At 40.7% G+C, this 17,697-nt stretch overlaps 1 protein-coding gene across 1 annotated transcript in view; it reads left to right on the plus strand.

The window, feature by feature from the left end:
• LOC139276431 (A disintegrin and metalloproteinase with thrombospondin motifs 15-like) overlaps positions 1 to 15,802 on the plus strand; it is a 54,477-nt gene extending 38,675 nt beyond the window's left edge. The window contains exons 6-9 of the mRNA XM_070894410.1: positions 2,286 to 2,463; positions 6,630 to 6,805; positions 10,541 to 10,716; positions 13,520 to 15,802. Of these exons, the coding sequence (XP_070750511.1) occupies positions 2,286 to 2,463; positions 6,630 to 6,805; positions 10,541 to 10,716; positions 13,520 to 14,306 (1,317 nt within the window). The 3' untranslated portion in view covers positions 14,307 to 15,802. The remainder of the gene's footprint in view (positions 1 to 2,285; positions 2,464 to 6,629; positions 6,806 to 10,540; positions 10,717 to 13,519) is intronic.
• The last annotated feature ends 1,895 nt before the right edge of the window (positions 15,803 to 17,697 follow it).

The raw sequence follows: 17,697 nt of genomic DNA on the forward strand, positions 1-17,697 counted from the left end.
TAAAAATGTTAAATCAGGCATAACTTGGATATTTTGTGATATGCACCTAATCGTGGTGCTCGGCCCACAAACGCTTACTGGCTTCATTTGATTACAATGTTTCACTTCACTCACAATGAATATAGTAAGTAACATGTAAGAAAATATTCTAGCTCTAGTTCCTCAATGGTTGGCTGCAAAACATAATCAATAACCTTGCATCACTGACCTCTGATCATTTTTGTTTCAGTTTCAACAGATATCTGTCCTTGCTACAATTGCCTCTGGGTGCAACTTGTTACACCATTAAATATATACACTTCAACATTATTCTATAAATTAGTTACTTTTTACTTGTGTCAAATTGCACTTGAAAATCTGGGAAGTAGGACATTTGAGTTTCATTAAATATGTTGGTGATCATAGTTGGCAGGAAGTTTTCCTACATGGTCCTAATGCTAAGTCATTAATGTCATAAGACAGCTAACCTGCTAAGAGTTCATAACTCATAAAATAGACACCAATTAAATGTAATGAGTATGGAAATCTTGCATGGCATCTAACAATTTAAGCACAGAAGCCCATCAGTCTTACAGTGCTGCAGTTATCCCTCAGGGATGCCCAATGGACCAATACACTTGTTTATGTCATAATGTCGAAAAATAGCTCTTCTCATTCTACTGTCAGCAGGCAATATGGTTAAATATAATAAAAAATGATTTTTTTAAATCTGATATGCTGAGAAAAAGATGCAGATGCATTTTCAATGTAATGGCCTTTTATAATGACAAGATTCAGTAAAATTAATTAGTTATCTTTGGAACCAACCTTTGAAAATGTATATTTAAAATGTTGGCAGATTTAAAATAGTAAATGGATGTAATGCAATTTAAATAATCACACAGTAAATACTGTGTTGTGCAACAGTCATTTAGTGTAGATATATGTATAACTGATCCATCGCAATTGCTCTAAGTTATATACAACAATAACATCAACTTGTATTTATATAGCGCCTTTAACATCCCAAGGCACTTCACAGGAGTATTATGAGATAACAAATTTGAACTGAGCCACATAAGTAGAAATTAATGCAGGTGACCAAAAGCTTGGTCAAAGAGGTAGGTTTTAAGGAGTGTCTTAAAGGAGGAAAGAGAGGTATAGAGGCGGCGAGGTTTAGGAAGGGAGTTCCAGAGCTTGGGGCCGAGGTAACAGAAGCTATGGCCACCAATGGTTGAGCGATTATAATCAGGGTTGCTCAAGAGGGCAGAATTAGAGGAGCGCAGACATCCCGGGGGGTTGTGGGGCTGGAGAAGATTACAGTGATAGGGAGGGGTGAGGCCATGGAGGGATTTGAAAATAAGGATGAGAATTTTGAAACCGAGGCAGGTAGTTGGGGATTTAAAATAAATCTCGCTTTATATTAACAAAAGGACATTTTGAAATGAGAAGCATGCTAATCGTTTGGCCAAGTTTGCAAATAATTACCTGAACTGAGGTGTGTAGGTGAACAACAAGCACATTGACAGTTTTTAATGTCAATAATGTGAGATTGGAGCTAATACTCTTCTTATGTGGCCTGCAAAACGACACAATTGACTCGAAAAGAAAGGGAATAAGGGCTTTTGTTTTTTGATAAACATTTAAACTGCACACTCCTTTAAATAGATTAGATGGTGTTATATTTTATTAAAGGTTGATGACTGTTTAGCTGACAATACTTTTACTAGGATAATGGGAACGTTAAGGAAGCTCCTAAACCTGGTAAACTTGAAAACGTGCACTCCAGAACCACTCCTGCTGGTGTGATTCGGGAACTCCTGGGTCAAAGTCCCTTATGAATAGATAAGCACCACTAATAACAATAATTGGCCACAGAAGGCTTGCTTCCAAATTGCTCTTCAACATGGAAATATTACCTTTGACATGCTGCGGTTGGCTGGATGTAGCGGTCATTATTTCTTAGCATTGGGTCCACATCAAAGCAAATCAGAATGGTCAGTCCTGACAATCTCATTTCAGTAATATTAGATGTTTATTCATCTAGAGTGTAATGTATGAAAATAATGCAGGAATTGATCACAGCATCATAAAATCTTTTGGCATTCACAATGATTTAGCAATAGCAAGCCCAATCAACTCTGCTTTAAAATGGATTTTTTAAAATTGTTCACTTACATCTGGGTTTCATTTAAAGTTAATAATGGTGTCAGCCTGTATTATTTTACAATATTGGCTTCAGTTATATAATTTGTGGTACAAGGATGAAGGTTTAGATGAATATTGTTCACCACTTCTTATTACAGGTCGATGGGAGATGGGGAAAATGGGGTCCTTATGGATCATGTTCACGAACATGTGGAGGTGGTGTACAGCTTGCCAAGAGGGAATGTAACAAACCAACCCCTGCCAATGGTGGAAGATATTGTGAAGGGATCCGTGTCAAGTACCGATCCTGCAATTTGGATCCATGCCCTGACAATGGTAAGACAGTTATTAGAGACATATTGGGTTGTTTCTTTATCCAACTTTTAATAACTGTTACATTTTTCATATAATGTTAGCATACTAGAGCCATTCTGTTGTATACATTTATGGGCCCAAATTTCCCCAGGAGTTGCTCCGTTTTTTTTTTGGAGCAACTTGATTTTTCTGGAGTATCTCTTTAGTTGCCATTCTGGCCATTTAATTTGTGTCAGTGTAAGTGAGTTAATTAGTTTTTCCCAAAAGGGGGCGTACCCAGCCACTTACGCCTATTTTGGCCATTTAAGCGAGTTGGCCAGCAAATAGTTGCTCCAAACTAACTTAGGCCAGAGTATGTGCCACTTCTGTCTGCACTGAAAAACCTAGAGTTAAGGAATCGGCGCAAGTAAAAGCACCACCAAGCACCAAACAAAGCACAAAAAGTAATAAGCATTCAATAAAAAAAAAGAACTGAAATAAATAATTAAATTAACAAATAAAGAATTGAAGTAAATCCTACCTTCAAATAAACTCGGAGCAGCCGGCCATGCGGGAGTCCCTTCGGCCTGGGATAGGTGCTAGAGAACGCGGCAGCTGAACGGGGGTGGGGGAGAAGACTCAAGACAGCAGGCTGGGGGTGGGGGTTGGTGGGTCAAAACTCTTTTCCCCCCCACCCACCCAACCAACCTGTCTCTTGTAGCCCTCAGCACGGGAAGGCAGCGGCCGGCCAGTGCGGCAGGCCATTTGGCCCGGGATAGGGACGGCGAGCGTTGGCCCCTCCCACATAGCCTGCGTCTCACACACTCAGATTCTGGCGGCTAGGAGCTACTGCGTATGTGCACGCACTCTAGTGTGCGTGTGCAGAGGTCCCGGCACTGTTTTCAGTGGCCAAGATTTTTGGTACCCTTGGAGTTCTACAAAATCGGCACACCGCTGCTGAGTGCACCAGAAATCTGTAGTGGCCAAATTTGGCTTTTCCATTTGTGTTCGTCTCTCCCATTCATTGCACCAATCTTTATTTTATCACTCTTAATAGGTACCTTTAAGGCTGATGAGTTTGTTATGCTGATTCTGACCAAATTTGGGTCCTATAGTACTAACTTTACTAAGAGTAAGAGCAAAAAAGGATAATTAAGCCTATGTAATTTGATCCGCAGCTTACTCAAGAAAGCTAGAACCATTTTCCTGACATTATTCCCTTGGCTCAAAGTTAATTTCCCACTCCGTTCTGAATTGAAAATGGTTTAATGGGTTAGAAAGAACACTGTCCTTTCACCATTGGGGCTCTAGCCCATATTGATAGCAGAAACCTTGACTATTTGATAGCTAAGCCCAGAGAGGCCCTAAGGATAGCAAGGCCGAGGAAAATTCACACTGATGAAGTATGTGGCACTGTTCTGAAGTTTGATTTAATGTGCACTGCTGGAGCCAAGGAGAGAGCTTTATTTTGTATCTGACTCATGCTAACCCTGACCAAGAAATGCTTGATGCTGATACAGCTCTTTATATGAAGTTGTTAATACTTTAGTTGTAAAAGAAAATGGGAAAAGAATGACCTCTTTAAGAATGTTTTGGAAGGGCTATGAAGCCTATATAGGTCCAATATCCTTATTCACATTAAGTATGGAATAACAGATAGTGGGGCATCTGATTTATTACCAATCATTATCAAGAGATTGTCGTGACATAATTAACTGCAAAGGCTTTTCCATTGGTGTTGGTCTCTTCCATTCATTGCACCAACCTTTACTTTATCACTGTTAATAGGTGCCTTTAAGGCTTATGAGTTTGATTTTTGTGGCATCACCAGAAGAGTTTCTTTTTCGAAATATGTTGATAATCCAAGGCCAAGGAATTTAATAATAAAAGAAAAAGCATTGTATTTTCATGTTGTGTTATACCTGGAACACCCTCCGGGTAGGAGGCAAAATAATTTGGAATCATTCAAGTGGTAGTTAGATACCGTGACTGTAGGAAGGGTGAGTTAAAGGGGCTGAATAGCCTTATGCGTTTGAATTTATATCAACGAAAAATTATGCCGCATCCCTATTTTACCTACTTATAATACAACTTTCCTCATGTAATTAAATAATGTTACTAAAGTGCATTTCTGAAGGTGGATGTGGTGAAGAGATTTTTGAAAATAAATCAGTAAAAGTTGTTTCTTCCTTAAAGGCTCAGTAATTATTTTGTACCTCTGTACTTCCTTTGGAATATACATGGCTAATGTCTGGCAAAGACTTGGCAATTATATGCTAATTCCTTGAGAGGTGCTGACATTGTTTTGTGCATTCTATACAATGCTCAGAGGCTATGGAATGTGACACCTTTTATAAATATCTTTCTCCTCCTGATATGAATTGGTGTGGGTGAGTGCCCAAATATGGAGAATTGTTGACGCAGTAATTCTGGTCACTAAATTGCAAAGTTTATATGCTGGTCATTTAAATAGCGTGAACTCTGGCTAGATGTATAATTGGACGTGAGCCAATGTGGCATCATTCCTGATTCGTTGAATAGATTAAAGTGTCAGGACTAGGACTGCAGAGTATTAGAAGATAGAAGTGTTTGATGTGTTGCACACCAGCTTGTTCTCACGAAAGGAAGTGTTGCTGGATTTTTTTAACTGTAACTTGTCAGAAGACAGCATGTGACTTTGGATCTTTTTGCATAACGATGTGATACACTAGGGCCATCCAAGACGTATTATTCATTTCACATCAGTGGATGTAAATGAAAAATAGGTATCAGATGGTAGGTAGTTTGGGGAAGAATCTTTCCTTATGTTGTAGGTATTAATAAATTCTCAGACACTGATGGAAGCATTTTCACCAATGGAAACCACATTTGTCTACTGCAGTGGGGATGTTAACTATTGAAGGCCCAGAAAATTCTCAATAGTGCTGTGATAAATTCAATCATTCTTGTATTCAGTTTCGATAATACCACAACTGTGTATGGGATGTCTACACGTATCCTCTAATGTCAAATAGTACAAATAATTAAAAAAAATGTTTTCATTTGTGTGTGCAAAGTACACTTATGACACTCAAACTGTCCCTGTCATGAAACTGAACATAGAGTGCATTGAGGGATCTGTTTGAAACAATTGGCTCAGACCCAGCTATTTCCAGTCAAGTCATACAGCAATAGAACTGTACTGTTGTGCAGGACCTCCTAGCAATGACATTTGTTAAACTATCCCCACCAAAACAATAACATTCCTGTTTTTCTTTCCCCCTTTTGTTCATTCTCAATGGTTTTGTTTAAACAGCATATGCCATTGACATTGTCTGGGAGAAGTTACTTATCCTTACAGGATGAAGGGGTTGAATTCACATCTATGCCCTCACTATACTGCAGGTATTGGCATGAGACAGGTAGCATTTTGGCAACAGTGCTAGTGGACAGCACAGGTTAGACTCCCGATCACATTAAGTCATGGGCTCTGGCGTCTCTGTGAGAGCACTTTGATCACAACAGCAATGCGTCCTCGACCAGGCCAACATCCCCAGCATTGAAGCACTGATCACACATGATCAGCTCCGCTGAGCAGGCCACATTGTTCGCATGCCAGACATGAGACCTCCAAAGCAAGTACTCTACTCGGAACTCCTTCACGGCAAACGAGCCAAAGGTGGGCAGAGGAAACGTTACAAGGACACCCTCAAAACTTCCCTGATAAAGTGCAACATCCCCACTGACACCTGGGATTCCCTGGCCAAAGACCGCCCTAAGTGGAGGAAGTGCATCCGGGAGGGCGCTGAGCACCTCGAGTCTCATCACCGAGAGCGTGCAAAAAACAAGCGTAGGCAGCGGAAAGAGCGTGCGGCAACCCTGTCCCACCCACCCTTTCCCTCAATGACTATCTGTCCCACCTGTGACAAGGACCGTGGTTCTCGTATTGGACTGTTCAGCCACATAAGGACTCATTCTAAGAGTGGAAGCAAGTCTTCCTCGATTCCGAGGGACTGCCTATGGACTTGCGGCAACATCTGCTCTACCAGCCCCAGCCAGTCTTCTTTCATTCATGACAAAGTTTCAGAATCCTCTTGAACCTGCAAAGGTCCTGAATTATATGCCGATGGTGAAGGAAGAATATTGCCACACTGCAGATGTGATCATCTATATTTAACCCTTTCTGACTGTCTATTTATGGTTGTGTTTGGTCTGTGCTTGAATCGCAGGTAAAAGTTTCAGAGAGGAGCAGTGTGAATCCTTCAATGGATACAATGTGAATACAAACAGACTTGCACCATCTGTTGTGTGGGTTCCCAAATATTCAGGGGTTTCCCCCAAGGACAAATGCAAACTTGTATGCAGAGCGAATGGTACTGGATACTTCTACGTTCTTGCACCCAAGGTAAGCATATGAGATACTTCAATGTTATGTTTTAAGACCAGAGCACACATGACATTCATAATAGATATTTTTGCAAATTTTTAAAATTTGAACAGTTGTATAAAACTTTCACCGCTTCCAATTCATAAGACTTCACTCCTATAATCTATTATTCCAAACTTATTGCAATGATATAACATTAGCATTGCAAATTCATACCGATTTGTCATATAATTTGTTTGCTTGAAGGACACAAAGTTCCTTTTTTTTGTAGCTATGAGAAGTCCCATCTGATAATACTAGTATTGCATTAGGCAAGAGAAGACCATTTTTCTATCTAGGCTAGTGTTCCAAACCTCCTATCAAAGTTTCTTACGATGATTCTAACACTAATAGCTGTCTAAGAACATAAGTACATAAAAAATAGAAGCAGGAGTAGGCCATACGGTCCCTTGAGCCTGCTCCGCCATTCAATAAGATCATGGCTGCATAATCGAGGTAACCTTCAAAACACCACACCTCCCATCTATTTAGTTATTTCCCCCAATTTTCTGCTGGCTTCTCCTGCTCCCTTAAAATTCACTTTGTTTTAGGTATTCTGACTTTGGCTGAAAGTGTGGGTGAATAAGCCTAATTCCACCCTGTGGTCCAGCTGACAGGAGGTGTACTTTGGTCAAGACAGTGTGTGATTTTTTTTCTCTGTGGCGGGATGCCCAGCCTAACACTCTGGTAGGGAGCTTACTAACCCAGCACATATGGCCGGCAGATGGAGGTAGTAAGAATGGAGCCTCTTTATCGCATGATTAATAAGCCTTTCTTTATCTTATCATTACGCCATGATCGTCGTTAAACTGGATCTGTTTTGGAATCTGATTTTCATTTTAGTTGATATAGAGGCAACTTTTTATTCCATGTAAACCTACCGTTACACTTCTATCTTATTTCTACTAAAATTCTGGAACTGAATATATATATTTAAAAATATTACTCTTTTAGCAATCTTTGATAGGTAAATATCAAGATCAGACACTACTTTAAAACAAAAAGCACTTTAGACTTTATCTAAGACAATATTAGACTGTCCCTGTGTTCCCCTTTGCTTATAATATCAACCTACATTGGATTACATAGGATATACAGCACAGAGATAGGCCATTCGGCCCAAACAGTCCATGCTGGCGTTAATGCTCCACTTGAGCCTCCTCTCGTCTTTCCTCGTCTAAATCTATCAGCATAACCCTCTAATCCCTTCCCGCCCATATGCTTGTCTAGACTCCCCTTAAATGCATCGATACTATTTGCTTCAACCACTCCCTGTGGTAGCGAGTTCCATATTTGCACCACTCGTTGGGTAAAGAATTTTCTTCTGAATTCCCTATTAGATTTCTTGGTGACTATCTTATATTGATGGCCTCTAGTTATGCTCTTTCCCACAAGTGGAAACATTCTCTCTGTATCCACACTATAAAACCTTTCATAATTTTAAAGACCTCTATTCGGTCACACTTCAGCCTTCTTTTTTCAAGGGTAAAGAGACCCAGACAATTCATCCTTTCCTGATATGTATACCCTTGCATTTCTGGTATCATCCTTGTAAATATTCTCTGCACCCTCTCCAGTGCCTCTATATCCTTGTTATAATATAATATGGCGACCAGAACTGTATGCAATGCTCCAAGTGTGGTCTGACCAAGGTTCGATACAGGCTTAGCACAACATCCCTACTTTCCAATTCTATACCTCTAGAAATACACCCTCATGCTAGATTTGCTTTTTTTTTTAAATGGCCTTGCTAACCTGCATCGCAACTTTCGGTGATTCGTATATTTGTACTCAGATCACTTTGTTCCTCTACCCCACCCAGACTCGCACCCTCCAAGTAATAAGTGACCTCCCTATTCTTCCTACCAAAATGTAATACCTCACATTTATCTGTGTAAGCTGGCATAAGAAGATGGGCAGTAGAAACATAGAAACATAGAAACATAGAAACATAGAAAATAGGTGCAGGAGTAGGCCATTCGGCCCTTCTAGCCTGCACCACCATTCAATGAGTTCATGGCTGAACATTCAACTTCAGTACCCCATTCCTGCTTTCTCGCCATACCCCTTGATCCCCCTAGCAGTAAGGACCTCATCTAACTCCTTTTTGAATATATTTAGTGAATTGGCCTCAACAACTTTCTGTGGTAGAGAATTCCACAGGTTCACCACTCTCTGGGTGAAGAAGTTCCTCCGCATCTCGGTCCTAAATGGCTTACCCCTTATCCTTAGACTGTGACCCCTGGTTCTGGACTTCCCCAACATTGGGAACATTCTTACTGCATCTAACCTGTCTAACCCCGTCAGAATTTTATATGTTTCTATGAGGTCCCCTCTCATTCTTCTGAACTCCAGTGAATACAAGCCCAGTTGATCCAGTCTTTCTTGATAGGTCAGTCCCGCCATCCCGGGAATCAGTCTGGTGAACCTTCGCTGCACTCCCTCAATAGCAAGAATGTCCTTCCTCAGGTTAGGAGACCAAAACTGTACACAATACTCCAGGTGTGGCCTCACCAATGCCCTGTACAACTGTAGCAACACCTCCCTGCCCCTGTACTCAAATCCCCTTGCTATGAAGGCCAACATGCCATTTGCTTTCTTAACCGCCTGCTGCACCTGCATGCCAACCTTCAATGACTGATGTACCATGACACCCAGGTCTCTTTGCACCTCCCCTTTTCCTAATCTGTCACCATTCAGATAATAGTCTGTCTCTCTGTTTTTACCACCAAAGTGGATAACCTCACATTTATCCACATTATACTTCATCTGCCATGCATTTGCCCACTCACCTAACCTATCCAAGTCGCTCTGCAGCCTCATAGCATCCTCCTCGCAGCTCACACTGCCACCCAACTTAGTGTCATCCGCAAATTTGGAGATACTACATTTAATCCCCTCATCTAAATCATTAATGTACAGTGTAAACAGCTGGGGCCCCAGCACAGAACCTTGCGGTACCCCACTAGTCACTGCCTGCCATTCTGAAAAGTACCCATTTACTCCTACTCTTTGCTTCCTGTCTGACAACCAGTTCTCAATCCATGTCAGTACACTACCCCCAATCCCATGTGCTCTAACTTTGCACATCAATCTCTTGTGTGGGACCTTGTCGAACGCCTTCTGAAAGTCCAAATATACCACATCAACTGGTTCTCCCTTATCCACTCTACTGGAAACATCCTCAAAAAATTCCAGAAGATTTGTCAAGCATGATTTCCCTTTCACAAATCCATGCTGACTTGGACCTATCATGTCACCTCTTTCCAAATGCACTGCTATGACATCCTTAATAATTGATTCCATCATTTTACCCACTACCGATGTCAGGCTGACCGGTCTATAATTCCCTTGACCAGTCTATAATTTCAATTATGTCTGTATTTATGAAGCACCACCTTATATCACTGGGACTACGTGTCAAGAAGTTATTTCCCCTTGTTCAGCAAAGGTGGGATGATGCATAGCACGAATGGTGTTTGGAAATTCCCTATAGATGGCTGCAATGATGTAAAAGTCTCTAACATGGTGTTCATGTCACTAATCCATCATAAACCCACTTCCACAATTGTAAACAACCAGCCAGAAAGACAGACCAGAAGAGGAATCAGTGCTTGGCTATCTGTCATCACTAAATTTGAAAAACTGGGGCCTCGTCTGCGGGGGATGAGATGTAAAGGTTCATAATTCACACTGTCTTTCTCAAACATCCAGGTGGTAGACGGCACTCCATGTATGCCAGACACTTCAGCAGTATGTGTCCAAGGAAAGTGTATAAAAGCTGGGTGCGATGGAAAGCTTGGCTCCAACAAGAAGTTTGACAAATGCGGAATATGTGGAGGTGATCACAAAAGCTGCAAGAAGGTTTCTGGATTATTCAGTAAACCCATGTACGTTTTTCTTTTTTCATTACATCTCAATTTGATTACTTTTAACTTTAATATTTTTCCACTAAAATGCCATTAGCGTCTATTGGAATTTCACAGTTATATAAAAGATAATAGTCATTTCCATAATTAGGTACATAATCCTGATATTGGAAGAATGGTATAGTCTATGCAAATTAATTTTCGTAGTGACAGGATGCCCATTAATCCTTTGGAAATTCCCCAGAAAGTGAAACTTGTTTGAGGATAAACTAGAACAAGCAAAAGCATGCACCTGGTGTATTTTTAGTACTATCATCTGGAAGCTCAATTCAAACAATCGCCCTTAAAACACGCGATAGATGTTAGTGGTGTCAAATATTGCACATTACTCTGCGGGAAACACTGAGCGGAAGCTAGGTGCCCAAATGAGGAGGGGGGGGGGAACAGTGGGCAAGCCATCCCCGAGTTGTTGTTACACATTCTAGCAGTCAGGTCAGAGCAAGATTTGAAGGCCTGTGACCAATTTGCCTATATGCTCTGACCACAAGTGGTAAGTGTCCCAAGGAGTTAAGGTAATTGGAAAGGAAAAAAAATGTTAACGAATTTCATACTTTCAAAAAAAATGCACATCACTTTTGAAAAGTTCAATTTATTGAAATCTGGGAGGCCCAAACTTTGCGCACGAATGTTCGGGTGTCAACAACAAGGTGGCCATTTATATAAATTGCATAGGCTAGGCTTGTGTTCTCTTGAGTATAGATGAGTAAGGTGTGATCTAATTTTGTCTAAGATGATTGAAGGAGTGGATAGGGTAGGTAGAGTGAAACTATTTCCTCTGGTGGGGGAGTCCAGAACAGAGGTTCATAGCCTTAAATTTAGAGCTAGACTGTTCAAGGGTGATGTCAGGAAGCATTTCTTCACACAAAGGGTAGTAGAAATATGAAACTCTTTCTGAAAAAGCTGTTGAGGCTAGGTCAATTGAAAATTTCACAACTGAGATTGATGGATTTTTGTTAGGCAAAGATAATAAGGGATCTTGAACCAATAGAGTTAAGATACAGATCAGCCATGATTTAATTGAATGGCAGAACAGATTTGAGGGGCTGAATAGCCTACTCCTGTACCTATACCAGGTAGCAACACTTTTAATTGATTTATATATGTTTTCCCTCTTCCTTTTAAGGCTTCCTTACCAAGTATTATCTCAAGCACAATGATAGGCAGGTAACTTGCTGGCAAGTTTCTGCCAATATTGCTGTAAGGGACATTAAAGACCCTGGATGATTTTCTCTTCTTGCTTGTGTGCAGCACGAGGCCTCCACATAGCATACCCCATAATGGCACAACTGGGACCTAAGCTCACCATATGGGGAGGTGTGGGTGAGAATTTGAACCTTACTTCATGCCTGAGAGGGTTGAATCTCCATTGTGCTGCTCCATTGTTGCTCTTCTTATACAGACCTATTTGTCTCAAGGGCAATCTAAATGGGGAATTGAGTCTAGAAAATTATTAAAGAGATTTAAAGGAGGGAGAGAAATTGGCCTCCTTTGCGCCTCTGGGTGGCAATAACGGGGCGCTAAGGGCTTCCCGATCGGGCGCCGTGTAATCACCGGGGCCCGTGAACTTCCCTGGCATCATTGCGCTGGCGCTAAAATTTACCACCTCAATCTCTTGCGCCCCAGAGATCGTGACGTCATCCATCTATCAGCGGACTGGATGTAAAATTTGCTTCCGCCCCTTACAGCATTGCTGGGCGTCAACAACAGCAGTTGCAGGAAGCGTTGTCACCTCGGCTGGTCACTTGGGAGCGTTAATTAAAGACAGTAGTGGTCAGTTAGGCCAAAATTTAATTATGTCCCCAGAGTGCTGTATTTAGATTTTTTTCAAGCCCGGGATTGATCAGCCCTGAACTCTGAGTGCTTGGGGCTGCTATGCACATATCGCAGATGCCATCGGACACCATATACAGCCTTAACCTTCAATGACCGCAGCATTGGCCTTTCCCTTTAAGGGTCAAACCAGCTGTGCTGCACAGAACATTGTGCAGCGCTCTGCCGATACCGCCGCTCTCACTCCCTTTAGTGCTCTAAGGAAAGTGGTAGAGTTTGATTTAGCACTCCACTTCTCCCATGGAGCGCTAAAGCGGAAGTTCCCGTCTGAGTCAATTGTGTAGCGCCCGGCAATACTTTTGCCCTCCCGTAAAAGTTATCACCCCAAACGGGGTGCTACGCCATTTCTAGCCCGTAAACCTTTGAAGGAATTAAGTTTTGATGGCATTCATTTTATCACTATCACCAAAGGTTCTATTTTCTTTGTCTGTAATTGAGAGTGTGTTTGCTTCTTGTAAAGTATCTAATATTAAACAGGCTGGGCAAAGCACTCTGTTGGTGAGATTCTCCTGTTCCTCTCTCAATCTTCCACTAATTGAATGTTTCTCATTCTCAGCCGTATGTTTAACTGTATGACTCACCACATACGTGCTATAACTAAATAGTCTTACTCTTTGAAAATGACAATGGGAGTTCAACTATTTGCATTCATACAATTTCTTCATAGTAAAATGTCCCAAGGTTCTTCACACAGATGGAAATGAACACCTTTTAGGGGTGGCGAAAAGGTAAGGTGGGTGATCAGTCAAGGAGGCAGATTTTCAGGAAGCTTTTGAAGGAGGAAAGAGATGTAACAATGCAAGAGATTTAGAGAATGAGTTTGTGTGGGATCGTCAAAGGTGGAGCAGAGGGTGGGTGAAGAGGAAGGATGCCCATTAAATATTTCAATACATAGCATACTTAATATAAAATAAAATATATTTTCTTTCAACAGACATGGGTATAATTATATTGTGACGATACCAGTTGGAGCCACCAGCATTGATGTCAAGCAAAGAGGATACAGAGGCATGACCAATGATGACAACTATTTGGCAGTTAAAAATGAGCATGGCAAATATATACTCAATGGCCACTACATCGTTTCTGCAGTGGAACGGGACATTGTAATAAAGGGAAGCTTGTTGCGGTATAGTGGAACAGCAACTTCTGTTGAAAGCCTTCAAGCTTTCAGACCCATCCAGGAACCATTGGTTATTGAAGTCCTATCAGTTGGAAAAATGACTCCTCCTCGTGTTCGCTATTCCTTCTATCTACCGAAGGACAACAAAGAAGATAAAGCTTCACATAGTCCCAATAAAAAAGACACAAAAGGAATCTTGCTGAACAATGACAGTCTGAGCAAATTAAATAAAATTGATACAAGGCAACCAGATTATAAAAGACCCAGTTATAAATGGGTGGTGAGAATATGGTCTCAGTGTTCTGTTTCTTGTGGAAATGGACTGCAACATAGATCTGTTGAGTGTGAAGACAATCATGGTAAAATAGCATTTGATTGTGATACCACCCAGAAACCAGAAGTCATACGGCAGTGTGGAGATCCATGCCCAGTGTGGGAGATTGGCGGATGGTCACCATGCTCAAAGAGTTGTGGCAAAGGCTTCAAGAGACGTCTCATCAAATGTAAAGCTGATACTGGGCATGCTTTGCCCAGAGAACACTGCAGTATAAGGAAGAAGCCACAAGAGCTGGACTTTTGTACTGTGAGACCTTGCTGAGAGTCATCAGTGGACATTGTTTCAGATAGAGTAGTCTTTAGAAATGGCGGGCGATCATTGGTTTCCAGTAACCTTTAGTGACAGTGATATCTGTTGCTGCTGAATCCAAATGGAATATTGAAAACAAACTACTCCACATTGGGAAAAATGGAGATCTGTGATGCATAATTGTGCATGAAATTACCTGAAAGTTACATGTTTGAAGTCTACCTCTGACATTTCTAAGTTGGTATTAAACTGTTTTGGTGACTTCATTGACCATGTAGTGAATAAGTAAGAAGTGATGACTGCCTATTGAGCACTTACGCAATGCAGATTGTCACCAAGTTGGAAGCAGTCAAAGATTTTAATGGCTTGATGGTGCTTTATTCACTATTGAGCACAAAATAATACAGGGACCAATGTAGGTACAGCTGCAATATTATGCAGGGATATATGCCCTAATGTGATATATTGATGGGTCAATGAAAAAAGGGGTGACCATCCTTAACTTCAGAGATGTGGAAGTTAGTTTATTTGTAAACGGGCAATCTTATGTGCTACTTTATGAAATATATTAGGTAGATAATCTGTTCTTTGTGAAATGTATTAGAATATTTTACCCAGTAATACTATAGTATGACATGTTGAGTGACGTTTAGTCAAGTTTAACTGGTGTCATCAGTTACAAAGTGTTACGTTCTAACAAAACTGTATTTATGAAAGAAAATGTAGAGCATTAGGCTTGTGATACAGTTCTGTATAAATATAAACACATTTGGATGTTATCCGAAACTCGAGCATTACAGTGTAGGTAGCTGAGCCTGTTTGTAAAATGATCTCTTCCAAGTATCTCTTAGTAAACTACCATGTTTTATATATAATAATTTATTCTGAGAGGGACAATATTCCATGGTGCATAAATCATTTTCTGTATGCTGGCAACATTATTTATTATGTGTACTGGGTTCCAAAACCATCAATGCAAAACCAAACTGACAACTTAATTATTTTTTTTGTGGTAGGATTGTAACTATGGTGCTATTTGTTTTGTCGACATTTGCACATTTGATAACCTTACCTGTAAACATTTGTGATAATGTTTGGAAACTTTTCAATTTCTTTTACGAAAAAAAAGCCATTTATAGAATTGTTTCATCCGCCCCGTTACTATAATGAGAAAGTCTGAATTCTTAATGTATCGTGGCCGAGTCGCTAAAATGCAAGGTCACCTCGTATTAATGGCTTGTTCCATTTCCCCCTTTATATTGTGGTAGTGCTTCTTTTTTTTTAAAAACACATCATATATGCCAAACTCTGTAACCCTTTCACTTGCGTTCTGGTTGGGAGGGACTGCAGTTACTGTTCTTCCATCTAAAAGATGGTTCATATGTTATTGGGATTTATTTTACTCTTTTGCATTTTTAAATTGCAAAAGGCATAAATACCGTTTATTGGCTGTTATGTATACTATGTATACATCTGTTTAATTGTGCACAAATAAAATTGTAAATATCTATGAATTGGTAGTCTTATTGTTTGTTAAGGGCAAGTATATACAAAGGGTGGCAATTCATTTGAAGCTGCGCAAGCAGAGAAATATTCATTGATGATATTCATTGGTAGTCAATGGGCTGGATTTTCGGTTGAGGTTATTTGGGGCGTTAATCATGGTGGGGTGATAATTATAGCACCCGAGAAAAGTTTGCACCTCAGGCAACAAAATTCATCAGCTGGGCCCTGAGTTTGGAGCGGGGTGCTAAGGGAGATGTTACACACCTATTTTAGGGCGCAAGGCTGGCTGAGCAACTGAAAATCTGTTGTTAAAGAGTTGGCCTCCGAGAGGATTCTGTGGCCCCAAAAAAAATCGCAACCAAAAAAAAAAAGCAAATATTCCCAATACCTTAAACAGCCCACAATAAGCTAAATCTCCCAAAATTAAAATAAACGAAACAATCAAACTTACCTCATTCACCAAATCCACCACTCACTGCCGCCGGGACAGCTCTGACTGGCTGGATTTCCAGGCAGTTCCACCTGCGGGACGCTATGGGTTCAGTGCACAACAAATTTCAGTGTGCGGTCGAAACCGGCGCCGTTGCATACCGGCTCGACGCTCCCGGACGGTGCTGCACTGCGCCCCCGCAAAACCGGCAACTTAGTTTGCCGGCGGGGCGCTGGAAGCTGGCTGCCTGGAAAGCATTTCCTCCGCCATTACCGTCTCTCTGGGGCGTGAACAGAGGTGGCAAAATAACATAAATCCAGCCTAATGTGTTTGACTAAAGCTGTAGGCCCAGAAATTTGTCTCTGACGATGCCGCAAAACGGATGGTATTGGATCGGCCACCTATTTACACTCAGCACTCGATATTCAGTTTCATTGCGCCACCAGCCAAGACCAATTTCTAGGCCGTAACGTTTTGTGGCTATCTTCACACGCCTATGAGGAGTGCACTGGTTGACGATGTCTCTTACGGCAATGAATATCAGCAAAAAAAAACATCAAAATGCAAAAACCTCTTCATGAACATCACAGTATTTGTTGGCAAGACCAATAGAAGTGATTGCACCAGCTGGCTGAGGATTCAGTTGATGGTTATAAATGACTTAACTCCACTCTCATGGCTTATGCTATCAACAAAACCCTTCCATGAGATTGCTGTCTTCCAGTCACTCCCACATATTCATTACTTCTAAAAGTATGATCACATTTTCTGTATAATCTGTTTAATGTTTGTTGCAACAAAACATTCACTAAAAAGTTAGAATTGGTTACGGCGCCCATCACAAAATGAAAGGTTAACAATTATTTTTCTTTACAATTACTGTAAAATCCAAGATGAAAGATAATTTTATACAGGTTTCTATGACCTGTGGAGATAAATGCACAATTTATATAAAATGAATAGTTTGCTACTTGGCTATCTGGCTTAAAACCTGTTACAGCATTTGCTGTATTCATTGTTTTATTTTTTAGATATATTGGGCCAAAATCGCGGTCTCTACGGGCGCACGTACGATGTGCGCACACACCCGTTGAGGCCTCGCAAGTGCCGTTCAGGGAACGCAATGCGCATGCTCCGGAATCTAGTACTTGCGAATTGACAGTTCCAACGCATCCCCGGGAGAAGGGCCTTTGTGGGCGGACTATTTACCCAGCGAATGTCCTTAAAACTCTTACACTTGGTAAAAGCAGGGGTAAGGCCTGTTTTTACCAGCGTAAGAGTTTTAAAAGATAGAAAGAAACATTTTATCAGTAATTTTTACATTAAAGACCTTGTCCTATTAAAACATGTTAAAAAAAATCCAAAAAAATAAATTTTTGTCTAAAACATTTAATTAAATTCAATTTCAATTAATTTTAAACATGAGAAGTGTTTTTTTTAAATGTATTTAAAATGTTTGTATTTTTG

This window comes from Pristiophorus japonicus, chromosome 11 (genome assembly GCF_044704955.1).
Source record: "Pristiophorus japonicus isolate sPriJap1 chromosome 11, sPriJap1.hap1, whole genome shotgun sequence".
Classification (NCBI taxonomy): domain Eukaryota; kingdom Metazoa; phylum Chordata; class Chondrichthyes; family Pristiophoridae; genus Pristiophorus; species Pristiophorus japonicus.